The sequence below is a fragment of the Crotalus tigris genome, unplaced genomic scaffold (genome assembly GCF_016545835.1).
Source record: "Crotalus tigris isolate CLP2741 ecotype Arizona unplaced genomic scaffold, ASM1654583v1 scf7180000019068.10715455, whole genome shotgun sequence".
Lineage (NCBI taxonomy): Eukaryota > Metazoa > Chordata > Lepidosauria > Squamata > Viperidae > Crotalus > Crotalus tigris.
In genome coordinates, this window is record NW_024097358.1 from 9,303,050 (window position 1) to 9,329,742 (window position 26,693).

General features: G+C 37.7%; 1 protein-coding gene across 5 annotated transcripts in view; it reads left to right on the forward strand.

Annotated features, from left to right (window-relative positions):
- Nucleotides 1-314: 314 nt before the first annotated feature.
- LOC120315160 (solute carrier family 25 member 39-like) overlaps nucleotides 315-26,693 on the forward strand; it is a 37,803-nt gene continuing 11,424 nt past the window's right edge. The window contains exons 1-7 of one of the 5 annotated variants that reach the window (XM_039359071.1): nucleotides 315-405; nucleotides 2,823-3,031; nucleotides 12,709-12,814; nucleotides 17,971-18,030; nucleotides 19,130-19,174; nucleotides 24,891-25,000; nucleotides 26,109-26,176. In XM_039359071.1, coding sequence (XP_039215005.1) covers nucleotides 12,721-12,814; nucleotides 17,971-18,030; nucleotides 19,130-19,174; nucleotides 24,891-25,000; nucleotides 26,109-26,176 — 377 coding nt within the window. In that variant the 5' untranslated portion in view covers nucleotides 315-405; nucleotides 2,823-3,031; nucleotides 12,709-12,720. Of the gene's footprint in view, nucleotides 406-2,822; nucleotides 3,032-5,358; nucleotides 5,573-5,616; nucleotides 5,826-10,019; nucleotides 10,174-12,708; nucleotides 12,815-17,970; nucleotides 18,031-19,129; nucleotides 19,175-24,890; nucleotides 25,001-26,108; nucleotides 26,177-26,693 lie in introns of those variants that run through there. The other 4 variants (XM_039359069.1, XM_039359073.1, XM_039359070.1 and 1 more) reach the window with 4 other exon arrangements.

The window sequence follows — 26,693 nt, forward strand, 5'->3', positions numbered from 1 at the left end:
CCCATTGTACAGATGGACAAACAATGGGTTAAGTGACTCCCTTAAGGTTCCACAATGAGTCTGACAGATTGTCTGCCTAAGATATTAGTAAGGCCCCTGTCACCATAGCAGCCAGCTAGACAACTAACCTCACAATTGATGTTTTTATAATCCTCCTGGGTTGGATGAGCTCTAGGGTAATATTAAGGAAAAACAAAAATTAAGAATCTCAGAATAATGGGAGTAATTGTCCAGGTTCTTGCCTCAGCATTTTATGTGTGTAACAAGATTTTCTCAACAATTCTTTTCTATTAATGCTCAATAATAGGGGCCTGGATGATTGAAGAGACTGAAAACAGCCAACAGAGAAGCCTTTTACACTAACTACAACATTTGTTTCTATATTTGACTGGGTGCACCATATTGGTAAGCCATGATTTGTTTAATAAGCTACAATTGATGACTTTACACATCAAGTTAAGGCATAAGACAAGATTTATGAGCCATTGTAGTTGGGTTTATTTGTGTTCACATGTTAAGCCAAATAAAGCAAACCATGTATTGTATAATTATTCTTCCCCAAAGCCTGTATAAAGGATCCATAGCATAGTAAGATAGTACTCAAATTACAATCATAATGGAGACAGCCCATTATTGTTGTAAATTGTAATGGTTATAAAATGGATGATCACATGACTGATCTGATTTTACAATGTTTGTTAGGCGAACCCATTGTTCACTGTGGCATGATTTTTATGAAAACTGAAAATAAGTGTTGGTTTTCACAAAACCATCATAAAACACGATGAAACCATAGAATGCTGCAAATGGTCATAAATGTGGCCCTCCTGCTGTGCGCTCAAACTGCAGTCACGTAACTGTGAAGGGTAAAATTGTCAGAGCTTCAGATCTGGGTCGTGAGTCCCCTTTTTCCGGTAGGTCATAGCTTCAAAAGGTCACTAAGCAATTGGTCATAAGTCGAGGACTATTTATACAATGTATAGAGCAAAGAGAAATGGGGGAAGTTAACAATTAATGGAAGAGCAGACTTTTGTGAAAAGAATTACAAGATTGAACTATTTCAGATGGAAGACTAGAGCTCTTGTTTAGGAATCTGAGAGAAGTTAAAAAAAAGTACACTTGCTAAAGAAAGAGCTAATTCAAAAGAATGGGGTGAGTGGGATGTCCCATAAAGGGATGCATTGTTTCTTTGCCTTTCTTTCACATTAGTTTTTATTTACACTATCCTTTATTGGAGTATTAGAATCTGTGAATTACACCAACGTTTCTCAGTGTTGGCAACCTTAAGATGTGGGGATTTCAGCATCCACAGACCTCCAGGCTTTGTGGGAACTGATGTCCACACGTCTTAAAGTTTCCAGGCTGAAAGATGCTGGGCTAGACTGAAGGAAGAATTGAGTGGAGAAAGGAATGTGTATATAAGTCATTAAAATGGCAAAGCTGTGGCTTTCATCATGTTAAGATATTTGTATAGGCTACTTAAAAACATAATGGTTCTGTTGGATCAAGTCATAGTCCCATCTGGAGCAGCATTCTGCATTTACAATGCTGGATGCCTTTGGGAAGCTCATAAGCCTGGCGATGTGGGCAATAGTTCCCCCCCACATTCACATCCTAGCATTCACTGTTTAAGGTATTCAGAAAAAAAATACACAACCCTCAGTAACCATTGATAACCTAATTATACTATGCATGAATTTGTCCAGTCCTTTTTTAAAACCATTCAAAGTGGCAGCAATTTCCACAGTTTAACTACTATATGCATTCTATGAATTTTCCTCTCTTGGCCCTCATGCTTCACTATTGGGATGGTATAGGGCAGGTGATAAGTGGTGCCTAGTTTCCTCTAGACCAGGCATGTCAAACTGCTGGCCCAAGGGCTGGATGCATCACACCGAAACTGCACCCACCCCATTGCCGGAAAAGTCGCAATACATCGCGTGACATCACGTGACAGTGCAAGTTTGACATGCCTGCTCTAGACATAATGTTTAGTGTTGAGGCCAAATAGCTCAATTTTAGTTTCATCAGATCAGAAAATCTTGTTTCTCACAGTCTGAGAATCCTTCAGGTGTTTTTTTTCCAAACTGCAAGTGGGCTTTCATGTGTTTTGCACTGAGGCTTCTGTCTAGCCAATCTGCCATACATCTTAGATTGGTGGAGGGCTGTAGTGATGGTTGTCCCATCTCCACACCGGATCCCTGAAACTCAGAGTGATCATTGGGTTCTTGATCACCTCTCTTGCTAAGGCCCTTCTCCCCAGATTGTTCAATTTAACCAGTTGACCAGCTCTTGGTTGTGTCAAACTTCTTCCATTTAAGAATTATGGAGGCCATTGTGCTTTTAGGAACCTTCAGTGCAGCAAAAAAATTATTGTAGCCTTCGCCAGATCTGTGCCTTGCAATACTCCTGTCTCTGAGCTCTGCAGGCAGTTCCTTTGACCTCATGGCTTTTGCTCTACTAAAGTATGCATCGTCAGCTGGGAGGCTTTCTATAGAGAGGTATGTGCATTTCCAAATCATGTTCAATCAATTTAATTTACCTATTTCATGTGCAAACCCAATTAGACCGGTAGCTTCAATGCATGGTTGTGTTGGGAAGAGCAGTTTAGATTTCTGAGGTATTCAAATACCCTCACATCCCTCCTTGTAGTTGTTAGATTTTATTAAAATAATCACTCAAATTCTTTAAATTATTTACTTATTTAATCTCCAACTTGTCTGACTGTGTAAAAACATGTAGCAACTGGTAAAGTTATTTTTAGCAGCTGCCATTTCTGGAATACCTCATATGATTTTTATTGAATGTTTCTTTCATAACAGGTTCACCACTGATGAACAGACCAGTTATCTGAGTAAAAAGAAGGGTGGTCAATCTACATTCATTAGTTGCTGTGCCTTCTGAATCCACACTATTATGAAACTGAGTGGCTTTCCTCCAGAGGACCAGTTCTTGAAATTGCTTGTAGAAAAGCTCCAAAGACAGTGAAGACGTCTGATGTGCAAAATAGGACCTTCTTCTTATATGCCAGGTATTCTTTGACAAAGAAATATCACTTCTTCAATGTCACTTCTTCCTCTTCTATCCCCTTATATATATATATAAAAAAAACACCAGGTTACACTAGGCACATTAGATTACCCAGTAATAACTCAGTTCCAACATCCTCTATGCAGTACAAATGGTGGCAAAGGCAACCATTTATACCTCATATCTTTTGAATAAGAGCCTCTGATTTTGTTTTGAATAATAATGTGGTTAAAATTGGAGCTGGCTGTAAGCATAGCTGCTTTCATCTGGGATATACACCTCTCCCGAAACCACCAGCAGCAGCTCGTTGAGCCATCCAAACAACCACCTTCATTTCAGGACAAATGATTTTTTTCCATTGCAAACTTAGTTCAGAAGGAAAGAACAGTTACATTAAATTCTAAACTGTAGTTGAGTAAGGAGGAGTTCAGGGGCAAACTCTAGGGGTTGACAACTGTCACCAAATATTCTGAATAATGAAACAGAAATAGGAAGCACATTTACTAGCCTCAATATTTCTGCAAAAACTGTCCAAGTAAACAACATAAGCACAACTTAAGAAGCAGGTTTGGATGGCTTATCCAATTTACCTGCCTGGTGCTCAATCACAAGTCAACAGGAAAGTGGTGTTAATGCCAGTCACATGGACCACTAGTGCAGTGGCCCCTTGGAAATTCAGCCAGGAACAAAACAATCGCCACCGAGTTGCCCAGCATGAACATATTTAGGTTGATGCACACGTCAAACCCAGCCTACAGTATCCCCTGCAGCAGCCATGTTTTAAGATGAGAGAGGATAAAAATGTAGTAAGAAATTCACAAATGACAATTTTTGTTAATATGGATTACATCAAAAAGACTGAAAGCTATTCAGCCATAATCTCGGCCCAAATGGGACCCTTTCAAGGAGGGCTTGTTATGAAACCATCTTTGCTTTATTAACCAATGTTGATTTCATAATCAGGATTCTGTCCCAATCAGTATTTGTGTAATATCAGTTTCTATAGAAACTCTGGTTTCTTGGGGAATCAAGAGTTTACAGGCCAATAAACCAACTGGATGATTTAGATCAGTGGTAGCGAACCTGTGGCACGCATACCAGAGGCGGCACTTTGTGGGCCTGTGGGCCATGCCCCGGAGATGGCAACTATCCCTCTTCAACCAGCTGCCTGCTAACTCGCCGAGGTCCCATGTGGCAGGATGCATCCCAGCATGGCTGATTTCCCTCCTCCCCATCCCATCCCTCCTGGCCTCGCATGCTCTCCTTTTCCCGGGCACAACCCACTTCATTGCCTGCTCAGCTGTCAGCCGGCCGTCCAGCTCAAAGGCGGCTTCTCTGAACTGTTGGTGGCAGGCTGCAGAGCCCCAGAGTGTGCTGTTCGAGAGGCTGGCAGGCTGTGGCTACTGACAGACAGTCAGCCCCCATGCGCTCGCTGGCCTCTGTGTGCGGGGGCCGATGGTGTCAGGCAGCAGCTGCCCTGGCCCCTGCCTCGCCTTGCCCTGTGACAATGGCACTCCCACCCTGCCTCACCTCACCCCACAGGACAATCGTCTTACCCACCACCCCATCTGCCAGAGACCCCCCTGGATCTCCCCTAACACCACCTAGCCCCCACAGCCATCCCTCCCCATGAGCAACATCAAGGTGACCACACCTACCTTGGCCACACCCACCCAGTCTGCCATGACCACCACAGTCATGCCCATCCAGTGGGTCACGCCCACCTGGCACCCAACAATAAGTGGATTTTGGGTTGCAGTTTGGGCAGTCTCTAAAAGGTTTGGCATCACTGCCCTAGATTTGTTTAACAGATATATAGCTGCCCATCTCACTGAAATCACTCTTGGTGAGGGCTTTTTTTGTCATAGAATGCTCAGAACGGAGTTCCCGCATCTTTTTTGGATGGAACCTTGTAGGGTAGGCAAGGTGGATTATATGACATGTGTGAGTTCCGGCACTTTTTTTTTTTTTTAACAAAAAAAGCAGTGTGCAATCAATAGTCAAAAAATATCACAACTATTGAAACACTTACAAATATAAAAACAATATATTTTTATTTCACACATATGTGTACATAATTAAAAAGAAAAGATTGCCAGCTAGTTCTTCAGTGGTAGTAGGAAGTCAAACGTCTCCCTACAAGAAACCACTCCTCGCAATCAAAGCTTACAAAATGAATTCTTCCGCGCCGACGCAAGCAAAAAAATAAGAAAGAATTAAAGAGAATTGCGCGCGCCTGCGCTTGAGCAAAGGCATGAGCCTCTCTGGTGCTCTTAGCCCAATGCGCCCGCCTTTCACCTAACCAATCAGGAAACCGCAGGCTGCCTCCCCAAGAGTCTGCCAGGGAAAGCGCTGCGCAGGTCTCTCCGACGGCCGCGCGCGCTTCTCGATGACGCCGCCGCTGCTTCTCCAATCCCGGAGATTCGGGTGGCTGCGCTCGTGCTAGCGTGTTTCGGGAAATCCGGACGCCTCACCTCGTGAATGTATTTATGGATGCATCGGGCGCAGAAGTAGCAAGCGTGCTTATGGCTAGAGTGAGGAGGTGAGGGGGGGGGCGCGCAGGTGGGTCAAGGGCCTTGAGCGCGAAGAAGCCTGTCATCGGGCCTTGAGCGGAGATCGTCTGAGGCAAGACCGAAACGTGAAGATTGGGCGGGGGGCACAGTGTGTAATTTATATTGGGGTAGAGTACTTGCCGTGCTCCTGTCCTGGGGACCGGAGGAGAGCCCTGTTGGTTATAAATCCAGTTTTCTAGAGTGATAAATGTCTTCAGGAAGCCTGCAAGTGAGGTATAAAAGGTAACAACCTACCTTCAGTGTTCGTCTCCAGCACCTGGAATTCAGGATATGCTGCTACTAACCCGAAGTAATTAATTGAACAGTTACAATTAATAGCCATTCTTGAACTTGTATGCAAGATGGTATGATGCAACAGTGACCAATAGTTTAGCCTAAACAGTAGGTGCATGTCTGTCTTTCAGCATATACTTAAAAAAAGAAAAAAATGCCCTTTTGCGTCTCATACCTTCTAAAAAAGCTAAATTATACCCGATCTAAAGCAATTTCCCCCAGTTGAATACCCTCTCAAAGTGCTCTCAGCATTTTGTCTGGAATTATGAAAATTATTGGGAATTTTTAAGACTACGGTAGATGCTTGGTTACAAAATGGTAAAGAAAGGGCATTGTTTTTTCTGTTAGTCTCCTTAGCAGTTTTGGACCCTTGCCCCTTAAAAAAATAAGGATTGAAGGATTTCCCCCACCACCACCTTTGTAAAAGTAGATGCTGAAGCAAGTTTCAGGATACAGCAGAATAATAGAATAACAAGAGTTCGAAAGGACCATGGAGGTCTTATAGTCCAATCCCCTGTTCAAGCAGGAGATCCTAGATCAGTGATAGCGAACCTTTTAGAGATCGAGTACCCAAACTACAACCCAAAACCCACTTATGTATGGTTGGGTGCCAGGTGGGCATGGCCCATTTGTTGAGTGTGGCCCATTGGGTGAGTGTGGCCAATTGGGTGGGTGTGACCAATTGGGTGGGCATGGCTGCCATGGTAACGGCAGACTGGATGGGACTAAAAAGTTCAATCAATCATTCCAACTTTGTGAGATCTTTTTTTTTCCCCGCGAGAAGTTGAAATTGATTGATTGAATCTTTTTGTTTGCACACGGGCACGGAGGCCTAAAGCGAGAAGGTTTTATAAAACTCAGCTGAAGGCCTAGGACTGGGGCGATGGCGGGTGTGCCCACAGAGAGGGCTCTACGTGCCACCTGTGGCACGCGTGCCAAAGGTTCGCCACCACAGTCCTAGATCATTTCAGACAGATGATTGTCCAATCTGTTCTTGAAAGTGATGGAGCACCCACAACTTCTGAAGGGAAGCCGTTCCACTGATCAAATATTCTGTCAAGAAATTTCTTCTTATTTCTAGGTTGGTTGGCTCTCCCTGCAAGGCAATTAATATACTTATGTGATACTTTGTTGATATTCAAGTGGATTTCTCTCCACTAAAATCATTGCATTGGCTATCTAATGCAGGCTTTTAAAACATTCTTTTCTTTGCCTGATATGGTATAGCAGGCATGTCAATCTCGCGAAGTCACGTGACATCGCGCAACGTATTGGGCCAGTTTTGCCATTGCCGGCAATCGGGTGGGCACAGCTTCCACGTGACCCATTCTTCCCGCTTGTGAAGGGGGTTGGACTAAAATATCTCCACAGTCCTTTTCAAATCTGTTATTCTGTTATTCATGCATAAAAATAGCCAGCATCCTTTGCAAGAAGGCAAACACTTATGAGCATGAAGTGGTCATAATTAAATTCACTTTATCAACCAATACCCTCCATATGTGGTAAAGTTGTAGATTAACTAATCTGGAGGAGACCAGCTAGCAAAGGATAACTTACAGTATATTTGCCACACCTATTCTGATGCAAAAGAAAAGAGGAGCAATATATCATCTAAGAAATATATATATATGTGATATACAAAGTAAAAATTAAGATATAAGTGTCTAGAATTGGGAAGAGCATCTGACTGCATTCCTGTTCTGCGATATTGATGTATGACCTTGACTTTTATAACCAAGAATGAAATGTATGACTTTAAAGCTGACAGTGATATATATGTGATCGTATCACAAGATATTTGGAGGTCAAGACCACAGAAATATGCTTTAGTTGGAATAGAAGCTAGGATGCCAGTAAGAGAAGGAGGGAAAGATCAGTCTGTGCACAATTAGACCTTGAACCATGACCATACAATAAATGTTTAATTGTTTTGAATAATATATTCATATACTTTTTATTACAAATGATTTCTAAAATTTTTCTTTCCAGATTGCTAATTTTCATGCAATTATTAAGAATTATAGAGATAACTCTGAAGTAGTACAAAAGCTTTTCCTGAAGAAACTTGCTTGAAAAAGAGTATTTGCATGTTAGAAGGGACTGGAGTGGGAGTATTTGTAAATATATATGAAGAACAAACTCTAGTTGCATTTTTAAATAACTCGATACGTGTTTGCAAACTTCCAAGCCTAACTGTTTATTCTTTAGGATAGGTCCATGAAATTTTATTGCTGGCCCAGCCTCAAGAAATCTGACTGAAATTTGGAATGTATTGTGATATGAAGAGGTCTTATTTTAAGTAAAGCAAATATGAACTATTACCTTTCCCCCTTTCTCTACTTGTTTATGCAACCTGGAATTCCAGGTGAAAACAAGTTTAGCTATTAAAGCACTAGGTCATGCCGAATTAATTTTTGACTTTGGCTTTAATTATCGTAGTTTTTCCTAGAAAAGCTAGAGAAATGGAGTTTGATCACTATATCGAGGATTTTGATCAGAAGGCCTCTTTCATTCATCTCATAGCTACTCTTTCAAGTTTTTCTTGGAGGGGAGGGTAACTAGAGCACAGGTGGCATAACCACTCTTACTCAGGGAGTAATAGTGTAATACAACTCTACATTGTCTTTGGCATAGTTGATCAATGTTGGGTTTAAATATTTTTTTACCAATTGAGTTGGAGCTTCTGTCCAAAAATATAAATTTACCTTACTATATAGAAAAAGAAAACCATATATTAGAGTATAGTTGTAAGCAGTTTCTGTCAGCAATAGGTTTTACTAAGCCATAATTTATGATTTTATCACATTGAGTAAATCCAGTCATTATGGCTATAAACCATGGAATATGAGTTAGCATGTTATATGAATCCAATCCATGGTGTTTGTTCAGTTAATCATAATTAACAATCCATAGTTTAGTTTATGACAGCCATACCCATTTAATGATATATATCAATACGCATTTTAATATGGAGATTATATATATATACATTTTTGCCTGATATGCAGTCTTTTATGCAAGTTGTCATTATCATTCCTTTATGCTGAAAAGTAGTTAACCACTTTGCCTGTTTGTAGTCAATAAAAAACAGGAAATTTGTTTTTTGTTTTTTTGTTTGCTAGCAGATTGCAGCAGAAGAGAGATTAAATGATGAAAGTTAAAGCTATCTAAGTCAGTTATATGACAATCAGCCCAACCTGTTCTTCTCAATGAATTTATTTCTATGCAGAAACTTGGTTTATGTTAAACCATGTTTGTTTATGGGGTTTGGGTTCTGCAGCATGCTAAACCAAGAAACGTATCATGAAAGTTTGTCAACTGAAGCATAAGCAATTAGTATATTATACTTGAAAATCCAAAGTTGAACATCCAACAATTGAAATAAGTTGTGCTTGAAAGGGTAACATGAAGAGGGCACTTGTCTATAAAATCACCAAAGGTCAGACACAACTAAATGGTTAAAATAATACTTGGAAATCTATATTATGGACCATGCATGCAATGGGGAAAGCCCATTGATATCTTAGAAATAATCACAGGCCACAGAGGAGTAGTTGGTGTGCTGGTCAGCTAGTGGCCTGGTGCAGCAGCAGCAGCAGTGGAGCTTGGTGACTCATAGGAGATGGCTGTGAATAAGTAGGCAGCAGCAAATCCTTCCTAAAGGCACTGTTGGATGGCAGTCGATTTGTTAATGGATTCAAAGTAGCTGACAGGACACACAGGGCTGCTTGGTGGACCACATGTTGTGAAGGCCTGTTATAGATTATTATGGGATTATAGCAACAAACTTTATAATTTCTCATAGGATTATTATGGACTGGGTTTTGACATACAATTTTGTTGATAGACTTCACTGAAAACCTCTCAAAGCCATGTGCCTCTTGTTCCTCTTCCTAGATATGGGCAGTAGAAATGGGTGACAAGCAGTGTGGGGATTGTGCTACTTGATGCCACTTTAATCTCTCTGGAATTCTGTTATCAAGGTTCAGCACAAACATACAGCTAACTGAAAGTGATAGGGACTATTGAGGCTTAACATCTGAGGAGAATCAAGATGGAAGCTGTTTACCAAGCTCTTGAAATGTGATCACGTGATGACCAATCATAAGTTTGAGGACTGTTACAAGTACTGTAACTTTTTTTTGAATCCATCATAATTTTGAATAGTCATTAAGCAACCAGTCATGAATTGAGGACTACCTGCACTGAATATGGAATTGCTGCTTGTTTATGCATGGAGAACTGGTTTAATGCGGTGGTGTTGCATGTTTCTTTTACGTAACACTACATAAATACAGTAAGTGTGTGCCACGCAGATTAGGGGGAAAAAGGGATCCATGCTAAGGCAGTAAGTTAGACTGAAGCAGAATTATCCCACATGCTGCATTAGCATGGGAGAATATGATGGTAAAGTTCAGTTACAATAGCAGTAAGGCTAGCAAAAAGAGAGAAAAAAACAAGTATGTAAAATTATTGCATAACCTGTTTTAAAGAGTCACTATGTGAATAGCAAGAGATAAGAATTATAATCAGTCAAATGAACAATCTGGCAGTTGAGGAAAACAAAGTAAAGGTTGGATGACCTTGCCACATCAGAAATAAATACAAGAATGAAGTATAAATGCAGTCTTGTAATTACCATTGGGAATTTGTGACTGGATCTCTTTCTTTTCAAAATTCAGTGTTCTGCCCCACGCTGACTTGCTTCTCAGTTTTAATGGCTTTAAAGATAGAAGAGTCTATTAAGGACTGACCTCAGGCTGTGTTAGTGAAATGGTTTTCACGCTTATTATATGGAATTACTGTTAAGCATGTCTGTCTCTCCTATTTGCATTTTTAGCCACAAACACCTGATGCATACTTCTAAATATTTAATGGCTTATTCTGCAATCCAGCTATTTTTATTCAAAATAAAAATACCAGATGTTCCAAATAACCTAATAGTATTATTGTTGGAAGCTAGGCAAACGGAGCAGCTTTATTTAAAATAAAGTGAGGTGACGTATTACACTTTTATCCTGTGCTTTCTGCAAGTTGCTCAGACACTGCTGCTTATCGTTGTTAAGCTGGCATCATTATGCCATCTCCTGAGAGGCTAAATGTCTCAGAAGGGAGGCCTCTCCCATTTCTGTATCTGTGCAGATAATAGTCCTGTCAACTGAGAATGAATTCAAAAGAATATCTCCAGCGCATGATTGCTGCAAGTCTGTACTGAAATCTAAAGCTTTTGTGCAAGGGGGATGCACCAGTATTTTCTGAACCCATTTATATTATTCTTGTAAAGTAAAGTAAATACTTTCAATAAAGGAGAATATTTGTAGCTCAGGGTTAAAATGGGGGTCTTTGGTGCTCTCTGAGCTTGTTGCAGACGTTTCATTACCCATTCTAGTCTGACTAGCACTGATGATGATACTTAGTTTGGGTAATGAAACATTCTACAAGAAAACAACGAAGCTCAGAGAGCACCAAGGACCCCTGAGTAAACACATTCACTGTAATGCAAATGTCATGTTCATAACAAGGTAAAGCAAAATGTATTTTTGAAGATCATGGCTACAACCTCCATTTAATTTTGAAGCAAGACCCTGTAGATTTAAGTTACATTGCTTCTGAATAAATTTCTTACATTTCTTTTGAATAAATATGGACAAGATTGCTTTGACACTGATTAGAACAAAATGGGATACAATAGTTATTTTATTGTAATTGCCTATAACTCTTTATGAGACCCACATTCCTTGCATGTCCTGGTTTTTCTCTTGGTGGTACAGTCTTTTGCTTTCAGAAAGGCTTTAGCTTTTTTCCCAGGTTGTAGAAGACTATTTAATAAATTGTTTTCCTGTTTTTGCTTCTTTCATCCCTTGTTGTGATTATCCATCAGAGGTGGGAATCTTACAAACTGCACACGACTCCAGCATCCTGATATTGTATCTCTATATTGTGACAGCAAAAGGATTAAATTTCAGCACTATGATTTCAGCTGTGCTTTTTAGAATTTCAGGTAGTTCAGGCATCCACTAAAAAGGACCAAAAACGTTTAGCTACATCCTTTCAAATGATACTGCAAAATTGCTAAATAGCTTCCTAAGACCACTCAGAAGGTCAGAAAATGGAATGGCAATCTTGAATCCTCAAACTTTGGTCACACCTGCTTTCTATGTTAATGTAGGATTTTCTGAATGTCAATGGCTTAAATAATGCATCCCGATGCTTAGATATTTGAATTTCCAAATATCAGGTCAGGCCCAAGAACATAGAACATTTCAACCAACGTGTTCTTTATTTGCTTATATCCAATAGACAGAATCTTGCTAGACTGCGCTGTTTCTAGGAATGGCTATCCTAATTCTCTGTCTACAATTTAGCTCTGAGTTGTGTTGCCTCTTGTCTTGCCCCCCACCCCTTGAAATGTACTCCATCCTTCCTGGGAAACTGCCACTTCACTGTAATCCATCATACCACCTTCCCTTCTGTAGGCACCATCTCACACCAAAAATGATTCTGCTTTTATTGTTAGAAAATGTGGGCACAAGGATTTTGTGATTACAAATTTAAAGTGGCATTATCATTAAGAATATAATGCACTGATGTTGTATTCTATAGGAGCATGATGGCTCATGAGGTAAGGATGTTGGGTTGGATGTTAGCAAGCCTGCATTCAAAACCTGAGTGGAGTGCTGCTGTGGGGAAGGATGAGCTCCCATCCTTCACAACTCCTTGACGGAGACATGAAAGGAGCCCCAACTGGGTATCCCCCAGGCAATGATGATGTCACCCTGAAGTACCTCTGTGCTTCTGACACGAATGCGGTGTGATGTTGTATTTTGTATAGGTGAGCAGCACAATGTCTGAAAATTCGTCTGTGAAGCTGGCGGGCATCACTCCTCTACAGCAGATGTTGGCATCTGGAACTGGAGCCCTTTTCACCTCCCTTTTTGGTAGGTACATTGTTAACAACAGTATCATTTGAAATAATTTGAAATATGTGCATGCATGTAAAAAAATGTGTACGGGTAGTCCTCAGATTACAATAGCTCTTGGGACTGGGAATTCTGTTGCCAAACAACCCAGTGGTAAAGTGCAGTGTTACTTAGCAATGGCAATTTCAGCAGTCCTGGTTGCTATTTTTAAATGAGGACAATGCAGTTTGTTAAATGAGGACCTCATATGATCACAACTTCCTGCCATCTTCTCTTATTGATTTTGCTTGTGAGAAGGAAAGCAGAAAATATTGGAAATTGTGATCATGTGGCTGTGGCTCACTGCAACATCATACCTGTGAGCCAGGCACTGAGTTCCTAGGTTGTGATCATGTGATTGCAGAGATGCAGCACTGACTAGAAGACTGAGGACACACACATTCCTTAAGTCCCCCTTAAATTCAGTGTAGTCATAACTACAAGTGGTTTTGGGAACAAATAGATGTAACTCGAGGATTATCTGTAGTGACAAAAATATGCAGACTGAATTTCTTTGTGAGAATTGAATTATTCTGATAGTGTTCCTGATGTTTGCCCACATTTCTGTAACTTAGCCCTGCTGATCACCAAAGCCTAGATTCTTAGTGTTGTGACATAATAAAAGTAGCCAAGTGTTTAAACTATAGTGCAGAAGTGATCTGGATATTGTCAACTAATCCCTTAGTTACGTGGTTAGAATTATATAATTTGGCTTTAACATTGATTAATATAGTTGACCATTGCTTAGGGACCATTTTTTCAATTAAAATATTTATATAGATAATAGGAAGCTTATGGCTTGTTAAATAGTATTGGATTTCAATTCCTTTCATTATTAACCAATGTGGTTAATGTGTAGCATATTGAAAGTTGTGACTGAGCAATAGAGGGGCTATTGATTCCTTACTATTCCCATGTGATGTTTGGGAATTTGATTATTATATCATCTACTAAAGATAGATGGATGGATGGATGGACAGAGAGAGAGACAGATAGATAGATAGATAGATAGATAGATAGATAGATAGATAGATAGATAGATAGTTATAGATAGATAGATAACTTTTATTGTCATTTTTTTTACTGTGGGCACAATGGCATACATTAAAAATGAAATTTAGTTGCTTGCTCTCAAAGTGTACACATATTTAACACACATTTAAATATACTACATAAAACATATGTATAGACCTACACCCTTACATATAAATAACATAAATATTAATCATTGTCCATCTTGAATACATAACGAAAGGAGGAAGCTTTAGAGTTCACAAGTTTAATACAATATGGAACAAAACTGTGACTGAATCTGGATGTTCTGCTTCGGATACCACGAAGCCTCCTCCCAGACGGTAACAAGGAAAACAGGCCATGAAGAGGATGTGTAGTATCCCAGACAATGGTTAGGATTGTGTGGAAGGTTGTGGGATACATGAAACAACTATATGGATGAGAACGTACCTTTCATACAATAGGGAGACTGTAAATGCAGGCATATTCCTTACTTCTGACTTGAGATTTATACTTGAATCCAAGGAAGAGTTTGGGAGGAGCTTTATTTAATTTCCGAATTCTCTTTTCCATATTATTTATCCAGAAGATTCCTTCTTTTATTCTCCACTGTGAATGAATTTCATTAATGTAAACTTTATATTTTCTTATTTATTTTTTTAAAATTTCAAAAACATTACAGTTAGCATTAGATGCCTCAGTACTTTGTGATATTAAGTGTCTGTATAGTAATAGTGTGTAGTTAATTTTATGCGCACATGCATATACATATCATTATGAGAGATATATAAAACTATTAACAAAACTTTTTTCAACACTATAATTCAGATTTTAAACAATGAATTAAATGTAGACAGAATGGAATCATATTGTCTTTAACAACTATTATTGTATAGGTCACATGATAGCATATCAGTGGTTGGCAACCGGCTTGCATCTATGACCAGTTGCAGTCTCCAGTAGTCATGTGGTACCTCCACTCACGACTACTTGGTCTTCCATCTTCATATTCTTTGTCAGTATCTTTATTTCTTCTGTGTTTTAAATCCAGCCAACGTAACCAGATTCTCTTAGTTTTTCCATTAATACATCTATCCCTCCTAGAGGGCTCTCCAAATTTAGAACCAAATGATTGATGAGTGCCATTAGTTTACAGACTTCACAAAAGAATAACAATGAAGAAGAAGGTGCGTATCCTTGCTTCGTTCCTTTCTGTATTTTACGGACTTGGTCAATTCTTCATTCACAATTATCTGTGATTTTTATGAAGCATACATCGTTTTCACCCATGTAAATAAATTTTTGTTCAAAGTTCATCTCTTCCAAAATTTTAAACAGAAAAGTTTAAATTGTAAAAAAGCTTTTTCTGCATTAATAAACATCAAGGTAGCTTGTTTTTGTTGTGTTGCTCCAATTATTCTAATACATTAAGAACATTTCTAAATCTTTCTCTTAAATGTCCTTTAGAAGGCCCAGATATATCTAATCACTACTAGTGTGGGAAAAATAATCAAATACCTACTATTAGTACTAAGAAAACTTGCTAGATGGCAAGGATAATAGATAATAGTTCTCAGAGTGTGTCTCAGGATTACATATTCACTATTTGTTATATTTTAGTCCTTGATTGAATTTAACAAATAGGCCCAATTATATTATTTACAATCAAGAAAATTAAAACTGTTATAATTGTAAAAAATATATAAGGAGATCTTGGGTATATGTTCTATAAAAATTTAACAGTTATAGATAGTTCTCACTTAACTATCATTATTGCACCTGGAATTTTGGTCATAAGCGATTAGTTATTAGGCAGGTCACAATGTGAACTGACTGAATTTTACAACTGATTTTATGACACTTGTAAAGTGAGTCATCATGGTTGTTAAGCGAATCCATTCTCATGAATGGGTGTTTTTTCCCCCCAGTTGGACACTTGCAAAAAGTGATGCAAATTGTCATGTGATCATGGGACACTACAATTGCCTGTAAATGCAAAGTGGTTGCCAGCACCCAAAAATGCAGTCATATGATTATAGGGGAATGTGCAGCAGTAATAATTTCAAGGGCAGATTGTAACTTAAACAAGGATTGCCCATATCAGTTGTTTAAACATGTTTAAATAAAACAGCAAAGCATTGCTATCAGTTTCATAGTTTGATGTAAAATAAATTTTATGACATTAATTTTGCTGTCAAAAGTATTTTCTCTTAATATCCTCCTTCATCTGGATAATACATTTCGAAATGTTACTGTCAATCAAACTGAGAACCTTGTTAAGAATAATATTTAATAATAGTTAAATTAATAGTTAAATAGTCTATTGCAAAAGGAAGCTTTACTTGATGTCTTGTAACAATACTTTTAACACCATCAAACAACATCTGCTCTCCGAGGTCCTTAGGAAGGATTCAGTAGGTGGGTAAAAACATCAAATCCAGTCTAAACATCTGGCTGACCATGTAATTAATATAATAAGTTCTTCAAATATTGAAAATCTACCTCTTTTCTCTATTGCTTCTTTCCAATTACCATAATATTTACTTAGTCCAGTTTAAATAGTATATTTTGTAGTTTTTTCTTGCTTAAATATAAATATGTTTTTCTGTGAAACATTTCCTGTTGAATCTACAAATATATGCCCAAACTGTCAAAATTTCCAATTAGATTGATATACCATTGAAATAATGAAACATGTATTTCCCCAAGGCAGTATTCCTGGAGGTCTTCCTCATTTTCCTCCCTCTGTTTGGTTTTCAATATTTTAAACAAAACAAAAAATAAAGACATATGCATGTATAGTGAGTGGGATTCATTTAGATATAAAGCTGGGCCAACCAATGGTATGAGTCCCGTAAAAAAATAGGTGATTAAAATTATTGCAAATATCCCCAAATCTTACAAGAACTAACCAGATTTGTACAATATCTATAATGGTTGAAATTCTGCAAAGTGTGGTGATATTGTAAGATATTTACTGTTTTTAATGTTTTTAACTTCGTTGCAAACTGCATTTTGGAATACCATGAATATCTCATTAGTGTGTCCTAATACTGTATAAAGGGAACTTTTTCTCTGGCCTGTTGACTGATATGTTTCTGTGGAGTTCTTCTGCGAGGGGAAGGGGAATGATGGCCCTTTTATGACTTGTGGACTTCAACTCCCAGAATTCTCGAGCCAGCCAGTCCCCAAGTCATAAAGGGGACATTGTTCCTCACCTCTGGACTAGGCAATTAACCAAACTGTATTCTATAAAAAGCAGAACAAGAAGCACCATGCCATTTTTCTGTTCAATTTAGTTTCAACTGTATAATCACCAAGAATATTTAAATAAGCTCTTTGTTTATTAATTTAGTATTAGTGTGTATAAATATGGAAAGCATGAAAAAATACAACAAAATGCAACTCAGCATACCTCCAATGAGCATTCCAACAACATAGGGTTGAGTGAGTTTTTGTCATTCACATTACTGACTCAATGAAGTTTGTTTCTATATTTTACTCATGTATGAGTTGAATTGGATGATAAATCTTACTATGTGCTATGATACCTGCAGTTTTTTTGCCAAATTCCAATGTAGTAGGTACTTCCTTTAGTACAAAAGGTATACCTTGTTTCTTTTTTTATTAAGTAAACTTATTTCAGCAGAAGTGTGGCTAAATAGTATTTACAAAGCTCGGAAGATAAGTTGCTACACTTTTTAATATTACATAGAGGATTAGAGGCATTACAGTATGTGAGTATTCTTCCTATTTACTGTTTGTTTTTCTCCTCTCGCCATTGTACTTTTGTGGGTAGCAAGAGAAAAGAAGGATAATTTTTGCAATATTGTCATTGTAGTAGATCACCCTTCTCCAAATTATTTTCCTTCAATGTCGGAATTCCTCATCTTTGACTATGTTGGCTGGAAATTCTATGGTACATCCAAAGAGGACCAGACTGGAAAAAAGCCGTATCACATCCATAGGCTTTACAGAGATGTTATGAAGGACTGTATCATTTAAAACTTCTTTTCCAATATAAACCCCACTTGGTCCTGAACAATACATTTATTCAGTGCTTTGACATGCTATATTGCTTAAGTTTCACATAATCAACCATTTCAATACTGTGTTTTCAGTCACACCTTTGGATGTAGTGAAAATCCGATTGCAGGCTCAGAGAACTCCATTCTCTAAAGGTAAGTAATTACTCCTTGATTACAGAAGGAAAAAAAATATGTTATTGTGGAAGTATTCTAACCTACAGAGACTCACTCATGTTCAGGACAAACATACCCTGCAAGCATTTGTAGCAATTTAGAGTTTAGGTTGTATTGTATATTTATATGATCTCTCAACCCATCAGAAGTGCTATATAGAATCAGATGAATAACCTGTCCAGTCCAATATACTTTTCTTATGGTTATCAGCAGACTTGTTTGGAAAATCATAAGCAGGTTCATCAGTAGCAAACTCTCAGCAATTACCTGCTCAGGGAGGTATTTTGGCATTATACATGACTACAATATAATAATTGGCTGCTTTTCTCTCTGCAAATTTGTCTAATCCAAGTTGATTACTATCACTGAAGCAAATGGTTTAATTATCATTTTGTCTTTTTAAAAAAATTCTCTCCCTATTCTCTTGCTTGGAAAAGCTTTCTGTGCTTTAAAAGATCAGCACTTTCTTGTTATATTAGCTTTTTTATATGGGCTGCATTTAGATTCTGAAATCATATTGTGCAAGACAACTGTACTAACTGCATTTTTTGGATTTGAAGACTAACTTTCAAGAAAGGCACCACTAGTGTATAAATGGAGCTAGCTGACTTGGGGGAAGTGTATTTTTTATTGCAGGGGATCATGGTGAGCAGATTTATAATTTTTATCTCCAGTTTATATTTTTATCCAGGCTTGGATATTGTTTAAACCTTTCTATAACTAAGACATTATTTTCTTGTACATATCTTTCTTCAGAGTGGTGTCCATTTGCTGGAAGATTTATAGAGGTTTTCAGTTCTTAATCAGGCATGGGTCACACATTTTCAAACTTATCACCATAAGCCACAGTATTTAGACGTGTGTTTAAAAAGAAGAAACTTAGCTGGATGGACTCATCAGCATCTGTATTTTTTCTGCAATCAAAAAGAAAAGGAGAAACACCTAATATAATAAATTACCTAGCGGTTTTTCATTCCTCCTGCTCCGGCTGAAGCTCCTGAAGAACAATCCCTATAGGCAACTGTTTCTCCTTCCTAATCCCAATTGTCATTAAGTGTGTCCATGTTGTTTCTTTCAGTGTTGTCAGTACAGTCTATGCCCTGGAGCATTCACCAGCCCAAATGTGAGTATTTCAGGTGCTTTCCCATCTAAGGTGCCATGATCACCTCTCCAGCTCTTTTCCTGTTCTCACTCCCAAAGGAGTGTTATAGGTTCTTAGTCCTTCCCCTCCTTCCTCACTTATGTAGGAGAAAATGTTCATGTTCTTTATTCCTTGAGAAATTTGCATTCATTTGTCTGCAGTAGAAAATAAATGACAATGCAGTTTTACTGATTTTGTTCCCTAATGTTTAGGACTACAATCCCAATACTCACTTAAGTTATTAACGGTGATGGCTTGATGTTTGATAATAGGAAGGCATTATTGCAATGTATCAACTGGATGGAAAATCAAGAGGTTTTTGATATGAACCCTGGTTCTGCTGAAAATTACAAAGTGGTCTTAGGCGAGCTACTTTAGTAGACTTGGATCCCATAACTCTAAGATTTTAGAGGCAAAGATAATCGTATCCTACTAAATGGAATTATTGTAAGGAACTATGAGACATTTATACATACCAACATACACACATGGATCAATCACGATAATATGTTGTTAAAATAATAGTGGAAACCAGGGTTCCGTATTTAGTTTAACTCTTAGCTGGTTAAACCTCCAAATGATATATTACAGATAGTCTTTGATTTACAATTATTATTTTAATAACCATTTGAAGTTACAACAGCAGTGAAAAAAGTGACATGACTGTTTTTCACATGACTGTTACAGGACCCCCTTGATCTTGGATGTTTGGCAGTGCCCTGAGGTCATGTGATTGCCTTTTGTTATCTGATAAGCAAAGTCAATGGGGAAGCCAGATTCACTTAAGAACCATGTGGCTAGCTTAATAACACAGTGATTCACTAAAGAATTGTGGCAAAAAAGGTTGTAAAATGGGGCAAAATTCACTTATTCTTGCTTATCAAATGGGAAATTTGGGCTCAATTATGATTTTAAGTTGAGGACTACCCGTATATGAGCTGTGGTGGCATAGTGGTCAGAATACAGTATTGCAGGCTGACTGCCCACTGCCCTGAGTTCGATCCTTTTTTTAAAAAAAATATTTTATTGGTTTTATAATTTTAACAAAAAGTGTTTGAGACACACCGTGGTGTTTGGGTAAATAAAGATTTCAACATAAAATCACAGAATAACAGCTCAACTTAATACATTCGCTATCATCTCTCTATTTCCCTTAAATAACATAATAAATTTAATATATTTCATTTCTATCCTAAATTTCTATTACTACTAAACCTGTTTATTAAAAGTTTATCAATTTCAATTACCATCATCAAATAATGTTTTACACCAACATATTACCACTTTAAATATCTCTTGCAAATATATTCAAGTTCTTAATCTCTCTCATCCCCTTTTTATCACCAGTCTTATTTATTTCTTCTTCCAATAATAGCTAATTTAGTTAAAAAGACAATATTATCATATCTTATCAAATCTTATTATTATACACAAATATCTCTTAATTAATTAAACATTACACATATGTATAGTTATAATTTTCTTACTTCTAAATCTAGATCATTATCTCTAACCTTTCAGCCAGTAGTTGCTTATCGTAATCATTGACTTAATTCATTTCCATTCATTAAACAAACCAAATTCCATCCATTTAGTTACCATATCAAAATATATTATTATACACAAAAATCTCCAATTAATTAAACATTTCAAAATTCCAGTCTAAATCAATCTATTACTCCAAGAAATGCATTCTTAGTCTCTGTAAAGCCAAGTTTCTTTTTTCATTCCACACTAATTCCATACCAAACTTCCATAAAACAAAAAAGTTATCAAACTAAATTAAACACACATGAATATAGTTGAAAAACAATCCATAGAACCAACATTGCCTTTTAATCCATTCAACACTTTTTACTAATTTAAACACGCATGTGTATAATTGCATTTTTCAGCTCTAAATCATTATCTTTAAAACAATCATGAAATCAACATTGCCTTTTACTCCATTAAACATTTTTGAATTTGTTTTTGAATTTAATTCTGGGCTTTCTCTGCCACACCAGCTTCCATGAAGACGCTTCCCTTTCAACCAGTAAATCCATTCTCGATGCTTGTAGTAATCTTTGAGCAAATGTATCTCCCTTTCTCTGTAGTGAGCATCTTTTTTCTCTTTCAACCAATAGATCAATTCTTATTGTTTGTAATAATCTTTGAGAGAGTATAAATCTCTTCCTCCTGAGTTTGATCCTGATTGGCTCAAGGTTGACTCAGCCTTCCATCTTTCTGAGATCAATAAAATGAGGACCCAGATTGTTATGGGCAATATGCTGACTCTGTAAACTGCTTAGTGCTGTAAAGCAGAATTCCTCAAGCTTTCCGAGTTGGCAGCCCTGGGGGGGGGGGAGAAAGAGAGGGTGGTTTTGTGGGAGGGAGAGGCGCACGCATGAGCACCTGTTGCTTGTGTAAGTGGGGCTGCGAACACCCATGACACTTGCACGAGTGGGGCCCCGAATGCCCGCAATGTTTGTGCCATTGGGGCCTGAGCCCCCGCAACACGTGAGGGACTGTGCACACCAGCGCACCAGCCAGGCACTCACATGGCCCAGTTGCAAATAGGCCACAGACTGGTAGTGGGCTGTGGCCCACACTTTGAGGATCCCTGCTGTAAAGCTCTACAAAGCAGTATATAAGTCTTAACTGCTATTGCTGCTATTATCAAAAACAAAAGTGAAAAAAATAATGAAGGAAAAGTAAACTTGAGTGCAAGATCTGAATTAGAAAGCTCAATGTGTAGTGATTGATAAGGTCGTGAAGGTTAGTGAAAAGATTCCAACTTTATCTAGTAATCTCAGCAATGGCATAATTGGAACAGCCATTGTGTCAGAGCTGTTAACTGCGCAGTTGAAGGTTGCTGACTACTTTGTCTGTCTCTTAAGATCTCAGCAAGATCAGTTATTATAAGTTAATATCTATAGCGTGGGTGTTCAACTTTTTGGCTTGCCTTGGCCACATTGAGGGGGAAGGAATTGTCTTGGACCACATATAAAATTACATAATATAGTTAATGGGTATAAATCACATAATAAAAGTTAAAAGTTTATGAACTTGTGGGGCCACATTACTAGCTGTACAGGGTCGCATGTGGCCCATGGCCATGGGTTAGATGTGTGATCTGTAGGGAGTGAAAGTGGGAGAAAAGAGTCATCCAATACGCAAAATATATGCAATATAGCCGGCAGGAAAGGGAATAGCTTCTTTGAAAATTCTCATTAAATGAAAATCTTGCAGTTAGGTACCATATTGTAAGAAAGGGTTTACTCCAAAACTTTCTGATTCCTCATCTAATTCCTAATTTAAGAAAAAGTATTTTTCAGCCTTGAATCAGGTTATATGTGATTCTGATATTAATTTCAGATATAAGAGATCAGTTAAAAATGTCTGGTAGAAGAAATCTATCCCTTTAGTTGGCAAAGAAGAGAGATTAAAAATGTATACTTCAGCCCTGTTGTTCTTCAGCCTCCAATAGGTTACCCTGAGGGAATGTCTCCTTCCCCTGTAGTAATTTAAGAGCTTAGCAGTTTATTTTACTGGGTGTAATCTAAGCAGTAGAATCTGCATAGATTCTCTAATCCTATATACAGTAAACTAGGACTTTTTAATTTCTAAGGCACCAAAGTAGAGTCTTCCTTTATCTATTCTTCTGAGTAGAAGATTTGTAGCTTCTTCTCTTCCTTGATGCAATTCCTTAATGTAAGAGTCATGTGATTGGATCAGTATGCATTTTGCATTCAATATCTTCCTGCAAATTTACATTCTCTGATCAGAAATAATTATGCCAAATATCTTCCCAAATGTTAAGATTTTGCTCAGAAAAATCTTGCTCCGTGATCTGACATTTTAGAGATTTAATTTTTACTTTCTTCTTTCATTTTCATTGCCAATATAGGAAAGGGAAACACTATAGAAATGTTTATGTTTTATTTTGTAATCAGGTAAGCTAGAATGCTTTAATGAAAAGCTGAGTCTCTTGTATAGACAGAACTAATAGTCAAGTAGCACAGAAAGCATTCATCACTGCATGTAGTGATAATGGGTAATTATTTCTTCCCTTTTCCATCTCCCAGCCAATGAAGTTCACAGGCATTTAACTAAACATGCATATTTCTCTTCATTTTTCTTTCAGTAAATCATGATTGTTCTCACTAACTTGTTAGACTTCCATCCAATCTGGGTTTTTAATTTTAAAAAGCTGTGGTTTGGCTTGCTTGGTGTGTTGTTTACCTTCAGAGAATTGGTGATTTTTCATGGGAATTCTGTCCAGAGCAGAGGTCTCCAATTCCTGGGCAACAGACTGGTATTGGTCTGTGGCCTGTTAGGAACTGGACCACACAGCTGAAGGTAAGCGGCGGGGGAGCAAGTGAAACTGAAACATCCCTCTCCCAGTGTGTGGAAAAATTGGGTCCCACAAAACCATTCCCTGGTGCCAAAAAAGATTGGGGACCACTGGTCTAGATGATATCCTACGTGGATGCTGTTTCCTTTTCATAAAAACAGCCTTTAAACATTAGTTAGGATTTGTTCTTGGGCCTCTTAATTCTGTTGTGCTGGAAACTGTACATTTTTTGAGATGGGTTATACAACATGCAATGTGTTAGGCACTATTAAACACAAATAGCACTTAAAAAATAAATGACTTCTCCAGATATTGGTCATGGTAGCTACGAAATATACACTGATAAATTTGATTAACAAAGAGTAATATCTCAATTATGAGAACTATATAATTTTTATATCAATATGACAACTCACAGATCCAAAGGAAAATTTTAATTGAGTTTAGGAATGCTGGTTTTTTCAGGCTTGTGGTGGATAATGCAGACATGGAGTAAACTGGGCACTCACTGATTTAGTCTATAACTAATCAGCTTAAATTAATGTCTGAGAAAAACCGGCAACAACGGTAGGACTGGAAAGCAACAAAGCAAGGTGCTTCATAAGAAATAATCCTTCCTGCCCTGCTTCAGATAAAATAAATTCTTCTATCTTTTAATAAGCAGACTTATGTAGCCTGTAGATATAAGCCTATCTTTCTTAGGAGTCGTCATCATCTGAATTATAAGAAAATCAAGATATGGGTTCTATTCTGGGCAAAGTGGAAATATAAATTATGTTTTGTCATCTGATCACAACATGTAAGCAGGCTCTCATTTTTCCTAATAAGTTATCTCTTTTATTGCTCTTTTTCCTTGTCACTGGTAGCAATGACCGTCTATATCTGTGCTGGTGGAAGATTTTTATTCAAGGATGATTTTTTTAAAAAAGCTGTATTATAATACTATAGGCTTGAGAGTATGATATACTTGAGAGTGTGCAGTACCCATAGCTGATCTAATTTTGAACCCTAGTCATCCTAGGTAAGTGCTAGATCCTTCATTTAGAGAGGAAGCTATGCATGTTGCTGAAGCCCTAATCTCTGAGCATCCATAATCTCCTGTGCTCTCTTTTTCTTCCTGCTTTTGAGAGAACCCCGGCTGCAGGCTGCATGTTTGCAAGCTTTTTCCTGCACCTGTGAAGACTAGAATCACAAAACTGCACTGGGTACTTGGGTTCTCTGCTTACATGGCTAGCTATGTGTTTGAGGAACATTGAATATTGAGAAATGTAAAGAATTGAGAAAGAATTTATGGGAGACAAAAGTATCTAGAGTGAACTATGTGTAAATTATCCTGCCTTTTTGTCTTCGTCTCTTCAACAGGGAAATGCTTCCTTTATTGCAATGGCCTCATGGACCATCTCTATGTTTGTCAGAATGGAAACAGCTGCACAGCCTGGTATAAGGCACCCACTCATTTTACTGGCACATTGGTAAGGCCCCACATAAGAAAGGGCTGAGCCTCTGCCAGCTAAGGCGATGAAGTAGATTGTGTTTTCCACTTGAGCTAAGAAAATTACTTAAGTTTCCTGTATTGCCAGTGTGCTTTAAAGGTAGAAACTAGTAGAAGTAATATTTTTATCTCCTTTCAGCACAAGGAGGGAGGACTTCTGCTTATTTATGGGCTGTAAGGTTAGTGGATAGAGTTACTCCCACTGAAGTGTGGAGCTATCTGCCTCACTGGGTTTTTTAAAAAAACAACATATACACTAATAGACAATGCTTTTATTTGTTATTTTATCAGATGCTGTTATTGATTGAAGTTAATCGTTGAGTGTTATTTTTAAAACCGTGTGGTTATACGCAAGAAAACTGTGAAAATAAATAGACATTTTACTTAGGAATAGCCAAAAATACAGTGAGGGAAAAAATATTTGATCCCCTGCTGATTTTGTACATTTGCCCACTGACAAAGAAATGATCAGTCTATAATTTTAATGGTAGGTTTATTTTAACAGTGAGAGACAGAATAACAACAAAAAAATCCAGAAAAAACGCATTTCAAAAATGTTATAAATCAATTTGCATTTTAATGAGTGAAATAAGCATTTGACCCCTTGGCAAAATATGACTTAGTACTTGGTGGCAAATCACAGAGGACAGACATTTCTTACAGTTGGCCACATCTCAGGAGGAATTTTGTCTCAGTAGAACAACCAGTTTAAAGTTGATTCTGCTTAATAGTGTAGCAAATAAACATGTAAAAGTTATAGTAAGAGACCCATTGAAGCCTATTTCCAAGCAGACCACAGAGGAGAGCATGAAAAAAAAAAAAGATCTGCAGAAAGGGGATTTTAAAAATTGCTTTAAACGTTGATGCTTCCAACAGAAAATCAGTGGATTGCCAGAAGAATGTTCTTTTCTTCTTTAGTTATTCACCCACCTGCATACACTTTTTGGTGATTGAAATTGTAACTCTGCTCTAGCTTAGTGTTTAGCAAAATTAGAGTGGACAGACTTATGTTTCAAAACACCTGATGGTTTTTTTTCGTAGTAACTTGTCTCTTCATGTCTATACTTTCTTGCTCTTGTTCACTTTAGGATGCTTTTGTGAAGATAATACGGCATGAAGGTATTCGATCCTTGTGGAGTGGTCTGCCACCTACTCTGTGAGTATGAAGATGATTAAAATAAAAATTCAGTCAACAGAAATCTTGGGTCGTAAACTATTACTATCACTGCTTTAAAATATTCTTAACTATTCTCCCTGCCTCCCCCAGTTACTGATTGTAAAAAATCAATTGAGTTTGTAGAATAGAAGGCTAAAATTTTCAAACCTCCACATCTAGAAGCCATAGCCTCACTTTCTGGTAATAGTGGAGGAACTCCAGCTCTTACCACCTATCTTCCAAGTATACCTCACCTAGCATTTTCTTCTAGAAACAGGGCTGTTGCACCCTGTACCAGATAATCCTTAAATTATAACCATAATGGAGCTTGCCCATTATAGTCCGAAGTCAGGACAACATTAAATGAACTGCCTCAAGTAATGACCAGCCTTCCCTGCTCTCCCCAGTGCAGAGGGACTGATTTGTTGATTCTCCCCCCCAAATTAATTGTAAAAATTAAACTCCCTGCCTCCAGTCTATATTCCTTTTAAAAGTTTATCCTGACTCCAGGCTGAAG